The sequence below is a fragment of the Poeciliopsis prolifica genome, unplaced genomic scaffold (assembly GCF_027474105.1).
Source record: "Poeciliopsis prolifica strain line A6 unplaced genomic scaffold, Auburn_PproV2 SCAFFOLD023, whole genome shotgun sequence".
In the NCBI taxonomy this organism is placed as follows: domain Eukaryota; kingdom Metazoa; phylum Chordata; class Actinopteri; order Cyprinodontiformes; family Poeciliidae; genus Poeciliopsis; species Poeciliopsis prolifica.
The window spans coordinates 5,258,582-5,266,253 of NW_026562398.1; the positions used below are offsets into that span (position 1 = coordinate 5,258,582).

Genomic DNA, 7,672 nt, shown 5'->3' on the forward strand with positions numbered 1-7,672 from the left:
AAATCAGTTACTGTCCCTTTTGTTTTATCATGATAGAGGGATGACTGACCCATCCACACACCAGGTCTCATCTGCGCAGTTAACAAAAGTTCCCCATTGTTGCTAATTAATGACATTACCACTGTATTTAGCGACTTTTAGCACAAAAAAAAAAGATAAATTGGTATCTGTGCAAATCGGAATCAGTCAAGTTTTTTAAAGATCGCCAATCAGCCAGAAAACTGAAATCCATGCACGCCTAACACATGCAAGTCAGCATATTTGAATATGTGCTCAAAAGTGCAGGAAGGAATGTTGTGCATCTCCTCAGCGAGCCTATTCCCTCAACATGCGTCAGTCTCACACTGCAATATCACATGCAACCAAACATCTTCAAAAACAGAATCCTGTGGGATAGTTTCTTATTGGAGGTAAAAGGACTGGAGCAAATGTTCTCATAGCTGATAGAGCGGCTTTTTCTATTGTCAGCAGGAAACTGCGGATGAAATAGGATGCTTTGAAGATGTGCCCAAAAAATGTGAACCACTTCTCATATAGTCACCTTTTTTAAAGCAGAAAGTCAAAAGAAACTAGAGAGAACAAATTATTTAACAGCCCTTTCACAAAATCTCTAAAAGGGCTGTTAAAGCAAATTAAAAAAAAAAAAGCTCTTCCTTTTTCACTCAAAGATTCCCTTTCTCAAATAACGAGCTACGCTCCTCTTAATACCAACTGGAGGCGGTCCAGTTCTGATCAACTGACAGGTCAATTTTCATTTCCCTTAACCTAGAAAGTATACAAAAGTCTCAGAATGGTTTTCTAGGCCTGATATGAATATTAAAAGCGCTATCCTGTCAATAGGACAAAGAACACGGCTGTGAAGCGGAGAGAAAAGTTCTCATCTGACTAAGCTCTTGGAGTGTCCGTCCAGGACTCCATGCATTCCTCTGTTAATTTCTCCTCAGTGGGCAGCCGTTCTCTCTGCCAGGGACTTGTCTCACCTCCGGTGTAACAGCAGCAGCTGTCCGAGTTAGGACAATCCGGGCCAGGAAGTGCAAGTGGAAAAAGAAAATCTTAAAAAACATCCAAAATACAGGATTATATAACAGATAATGAAGTAGATGTGGGGTTTTGCAAAATAATTTTTCATTGTTTTTTTGTTACAAGTATACTTTACTAGGATACTTTTTGTAAGAGATTAACAGAAAGAAATGCCTGATAGATAAGTGGAAGGAAAATAACTTTGGATAGACATGAATAAAACCCAGTGCATCCACTTAGTGAAGACAGCTCACCCATCTGAGCTTAATGTCAGTAAACAGAATGATAAACAAACCAAGACCTGGAAGTCCAAACTAAACCTTTTTGTTGTACATGAAAGATGCTACCTGAAGCCCCACTGCAGCATCATGCTGTGGGGATGATGAATGGAACTAAATACAGGACTTGGAGGCAGTTGACACTGAAATTCATTTGTGAATCTTTAGAAAGACTTGAAAATAAATATTCACAGACATTCTACCTTCATGTTTGAGCTATTCTGCACAGAACAGACACATTTCTCAGTCTCCACATCTGTAGCTTTGGTATAAACACAACCCAAAAGCCTTGCAGTTGCTGTTGCAGCTAAAGACCATTCTGCAACCACTCAAGACGGCTGAATGCAAATGGATTTCACACGTTTAAAAACCATGTATCATTTTCTTTCTGCTTCACAACTATGCACTGCTTTGTTTAGGTCTTTCACATGCAATAACAGCACAGTACATTCACATGTGTTGTTGCAATATGACCAAATGTGGATAAGTTCACGGGATATTGATACCGCACATTTGAGAACACCCCAGCTTCCCTAATTGATGAAGTCCTGCTTAGAAGTCGGTGTGAAAAATGTCGAAGGTCAATCTATCTCATGGCAACGCCTGGGACACACTCTCCTGGGAAAGCAGGCATTCCGCAGAGCAGAGCTGCACAACAGCCTGGTTACAAAAACACTGCAAGCCTCAACATGTGGCCCATTCCATGCGAAGGACGCCAGAAATCTAGTGGAAACACACACACACACACACACACACACACACACACACCCTGGAAGACCAGCGCTGTTTGCAGGATCTCAGAACCAAAAACTAGTTCGTTTACACAATGCAACTTGCAACTTTATGCACATTGGGACGGTTCAGTGTGCATCACAGCTACATAAGTGTCAACAATACATCTATTTTTTGCATGAGGGCAAGTGAGATTCGAGGTTTAGCAAAAACAACAGCCTTGGACTGAGATGAAATCAGCTCTGGCAAGATTACTGGCCTACATTTTCCCAACAAAGGATGATGAATAGGTCACAAATGCATTCTGATAAATGAAACAACAAACACGCAAAGCCACAACCTGGACTACAAGGTAATTCACTTGCAGACGATGGTATTGACATTTTCATCATGCAAACCAAATCAAATGTCATACACGGCAGCGACAATCCCACAGGCTCCCCTGTGGTCAGTACTCCTCACATGTCCAACAAGCTCAGGTGTCCAGAGGCAACAGGCTTTCTACCAGGGGTTTATTCACTTCCTGCATGGCCTGGCCAATTATGTCCCACAGTTCCCATTGCCAAACATTGATTGCTCAAGACATAGTAGATGACACAATGAACTCTCCAGTCCGCCCACAGATCAGAAAGTGAAAAATAGAGCCAGCCTTGACTGCATGACATTTCTGAAATGGATTTCCAATTAAAAGAGTTTAATGCAATTACCCTAAGTATGCTGCGCAGTCTGCGCTGAGTAACACATTGATGCAGCACCAGGAAGTTCACGTCAACACTTCAGCCTTAGACAAAAGGTGCCAGCATTCAGACCCCAAACAACTGTTTATGTTTTTAGTGACCAACATTCAGGACAGTAAAGGCATGGCTACGTCACTGTGCAAAGGTGTTTTCCTTAACATTTGTCACATTGTAACCACAAACTTAAGTGTATTTTATATGAATTATAAGTGATTACTAAGAGAGTAGTGGATCAGTGAATTTCAGAAAAATTGTATGAGGATTTTCAAAACGATTTTTAAATGGACATTTGAAAATATGGCCTCCAACAAACTCCAGTAAGGCTGAAGCGGTTAATCAGATTAATTGTGATGAATTGATCATCAAAATAATGCTCAACTAATTCAGTAATCAATTCATCATCAACTGGGGTGCAGAATACAAAACAAGACCATTTGCTGAAAGAACAACATAGAGACCAGTAATTAAGTCAAAACTGTACAAAAAATACATATATTTTGCATTTATTATTTTAAAAAAAAACTTTGTAAACTGTTCGATCCAAAACTGAAGTGGCATACTTTTAGTTTAACCCAGTTTAAATTCTGTAAAATAAGAAAACAAAATCATATTAAGTACATTTTGCTATCTAACTATTAATAAGTTAATCAGAAAAAATAGCTATGCCATGCTCTACATTAATGCTAAGTCAAGCAGAAAGGGCTGAGCTTTTCACATGTTGATGTTAAAAGTATTTTCTTAACTGCAGATGCAACCTTTCCTGCAAATGATCAAGTGTTCACTATGTTATAACGTTTTAGGCAATAAAATATTTATCTTCTTATTTAAAAAAAAAAACTCAATTATTTGTTTATGTGCATCTTTTCATGTACATTTAAAATTGCATAAAATGTGCAGAATGTGCAGATATGTTGTCAGATTAACTGATTAATCATCAGAATAATTATTTACTAAAGTAATCAATAGTTGCAACCCTAAACTCCAGTACAACTAATTTCTATTGAGAACTATCTAATCAGTGAATAGTGCGAACATTAGTGAACACTTAGCATTAAGTCAGGGATAAATCTGTAGAAACTCTTAAAGATTAGGTTAGAAAACAATATTCTTTATCCAGCCATTAGCAAAAAATGGAAAGACAATGGCACAAAAACAAAAAGCTTTCAGGACATGGCCATCACCCAAACTGACAGTCCAGAGTAGAGAGTCTTTGTTGAGTTGAAGGGAAAAGAAAAGATGCTAACACAAAGCAAACTTGGACGGAAACTTGTTAAGACGCTGCAGAAGTCTTATTCCTGGGGTGAAGGTTGACAACAATCCTAAACATACAAACAAAGCTGCAATCAAATGCCTTAGATCAAAACACATTGGTGGATTTCAATGCCTCACACAAAGTCCAGAATGGAATCAAAGTAGGAATGCGTGGCAAAAGACTAAAAGTTGCTGCCGTAAGATATCGTCTAACTAAGGGGCTTTAGCTAATTTCTAAAGAAGGTGGCACAAAAATGTCAGTCCTGACATGCTGATGTGCCAACAAGGTGGCTTTACAAAGGTTTGACTGCAAATGCCCATCTCAGTTTTTGATCAATATGTAATTTTTCAAAAAATATATATTGCATAATTAATGCACTGGATGTTAGGTAGCATTTTCCTACATGCTCTTTAAGTTATTCATGCTAAAAACAGGTATAAACAATTATGAAACTTCAAGCAATTGTTCACCAAGCTGATTTTTATGAGTTTATTTTTAAGGGAACATCTGCAGGACAAAATGAAACTGCCTCCATCACATCTGCTGCTAATCCCTTTGTTGTTGTTTTTCTTGTTCTTTAACACAAACATGTCCCAAAGTAATACGTTAAATATGGTTGCAATTTTTTTTTAAATCCTCTCCTCCCCTGTTCAAATTCACACAGCGGTCTGTGCACAGGCAGCATGTGGACTAATGGGAGATAAATGACTCAACAGTTAAGGTAAACCTCTCTTACCACTCGTAGCAAGTATTTGGATGTGAAAACCCGCATCAAACGTAGATATTTCGCTGGAGACGTCTCACTCTGCCCACAGCTAAACAAAAAAATTTCAAAGCTTACATCCACAAGCTTGAGAATAAAAGTTTCCAGAAGGCAGACTAAATCTGATATGATAACTAATTCTGTATTCCGCCCTCCCTAAACCAGGTTCAAGTCTAGACTGTGTGTAAGCAATTAATTACGCATCAGTGCCAAAGAGACTAGATTATTTTCTGGTTGATTACTTTTTTTTTGATGAGTTGCAAAAAAAAAACTATGCGATTGTTTTTTGTATGAATGTAAAGTATTCATAATACTTTTGTCACGTTACAACCACAAACATCAAAGTAAAGGTTTCTTTGCAGAACATCCCTGTACTATATCTTCCCCTCAACTCTGATTAGTTTCGTGTTATCTGCTGAAGCAAACCTCCCCAAATTTGCCTATTGGCCAAGACTGTGTGCCCAAGCAAGAAATTTGACTTTGGTTTTCAATGTGCCCAGGATGTGTGGGGTGTGCCCTTTTCCTAACCTGTGCAGGTCCTGAACGGAGTGAAAGCCAGCCATGATTATCCTCCCTGCAGACCTAATCAGACTTATTAGGACCCAATAGAAATTCTTATGCTGCTCTTTTTCTTCCCACAACTTGACCTTTTGACATACTCCCCCACCTGAGCTACAGATATGCGCAGTTCTCCCACTGTTACTAGTAATTAACTTAAAAACACAGGCAGTCTGTGTTTGAAGAAATATAGCTACACTTGGTTGATTTAGAACAGTAAAAAATAAAAGGCTGAATACAAACAAAATATTCATTTGGAAAACATTTCTGAAAACCATGCAATATTCTCCTTCCACTTCATATGTATGTGCTACTGTTGGATGGCTTATTTCGAGCCAGTAAACTAAAGTGTGAGGTTGTAACGTGACAAAATATTTTCTTTTGCAATGCACTGTGTGCACACAACAGTAGACGGACAAAAGCAATGCTCCAACAAAGAGGCATGTCACAGCTTCGTTCCAGCACAGGTTCAGGTTGGGTTTGCTTTGAAGGAAAGATCACTGATTAACTAAGCAAGCATATCTGAAGTGTTAACAGTGGAATGATCAGACAGCATTTCGAGAGGAACAGTGCCGGTGGCTGTCTCCTCTTCAGTCATCCCACAGCCTACCTGAGCAGACTGGAGAGCGAATGGGAGGAAGCTCCGTGGCTGCTCCCGCTGCTGTTGCCGCTTCCTGCGCTCCCAGACGATCCGCCTGCGGATTGTCGCTTGCCGGGTAAAAGCTTCTCCACCGCGGCCAGATTCCCCGTGCGCGCCGCGTCCAGAAGCTCCTGCTCCTTCCCCATCGCTAATCCCAGGGGGTGGGGGAATAAAACAGGAGGCGCTGGGAAAAGATCGGGAAAGACAGAGGGACAGGGAGAGGGGGGTTGGTTGTAGGGAATGAAATTTCTCTGCGACCCTCTCTTTCTTTCTCCCAGCCCTCAAATTATTCCTCAGAGCTGCAAATGTGGCGAGGGAACAAAAGCTTCCCCCCGGCCGCCCTGCTGGACCCTTCCGTCCCGATCCGCGGCTCCGCTGGCGCTCAAGAGGGGGAAAAGTTTCGTTCAGCCGCACGGCACCATTATCGAGCAAACTTCCTCTGACCAGTCTTCCGAGCGTCGTCCGTCACTTCCTCGAAACTACCCTTTCTTTCTTCATCTCCAATGAAACCCTTCAGACGCTCACAAATGCCGCACCAGCCACCGCCGCCCCTCGCTGCTTCATATACAATAGGGATGATAAAAGGAAGATGGCGCCCGGTGAAACGTTTCCTGCGCCAGGAAACGTCAGGTCTCGCTCGACTTACAGGATGGGATTGTTCCCATCCACTAACTTGTAGATCTGCTTTTTCCTGTGACCCGTTGGGGCAAGAGCAAATTTCCAAACCTAACAATGAGCTTTATCGGTCCGATCGTTATTGTTAGGAGACTTATCATCATACAAAACAAAATGTAAAATTTAAATAACAATTTTTTTAAATAACAACAAAGTTACCTAAACAACAGTAGTCATAGAAATTAGAAGAAAATTTGAATATATTGTCATATTCCTATTCGGTCAATGTTCATAAGGATATAAATTTAAGCTGTAGTATAGTATCAGCACATTTATTAATAGTGTCAGTAATGATGTTCTGACAGTGAGCAAGATGCTGCTTCCTGGTATCATATGTAAGGAAATAAAATTTTCCCTACAATGAAAACTTATGTAAATAAGCACAGTAGCTAGACTTAAACAGACACCAAACTTTTATAGAACATAGGTAAAAATATTTAATTAATATTTAATTATTAAGTTATAATGTTTCTTTTCAAACTTTTGGGTCATATTTTAAGTAAACAAATTCTTGCGATGTGCTCATTGTGTCTTGCAAAGAAACATTAAAATAACTTATTCTATTCAGAGATAATAGAATAGCCCATATATGCCCATGCTCATAGTGATAGCTGTTGAGACTTTGTATTCACCCACATCATATTAAATGTTATACAAATTAGCATTAGTACAATAAAGTTTGATTTAAAAAAAACAAGAAGTCACACTTAAATGTATGTGTGTGTGTCTCAAACATTTTTGGTTAAAATCTCTCTGTTCATTCTGTGAAGCTATTTCTATGGTATTCTATTGTATTCTAATAACACAAAAATTTAATTTTCATGATGAAGGGATTCATAACCATTTTTTGGTTTTGTATGAAGTACATCTACTGAGAGGTGAAGAAAAGGGTGTTTCTTTAAGATTTGGTGGGAGCTTTTGAAATCCAAAAGCAAAACGTGTTTCTGCACACAAATACCCCCTATAAATTTTTTTCGTTAATGGAGAAAGCAAGTGACACTCCAATCCGCGTGGTGG

At 39.4% G+C, this 7,672-nt stretch overlaps 1 protein-coding gene across 6 annotated transcripts in view; it reads right to left on the bottom strand.

Annotated features, from left to right (window-relative positions):
- The window catches only part of LOC129370307 (ankyrin repeat and SAM domain-containing protein 1A-like), a 64,877-nt gene extending 58,128 nt beyond the window's left edge, over positions 1–6,749 (bottom strand). For all 6 annotated transcript variants that reach the window (XM_055046209.1, XM_055046208.1, XM_055046207.1 and 3 more), the window contains exon 1: positions 5,951–6,749. In XM_055046209.1, the coding sequence (XP_054902184.1) occupies positions 5,951–6,126 (176 nt within the window). In that variant the 5' untranslated portion in view covers positions 6,127–6,749. The remainder of the gene's footprint in view (positions 1–5,950) is intronic.
- Between the last annotated feature and the right edge of the window lie 923 nt (positions 6,750–7,672).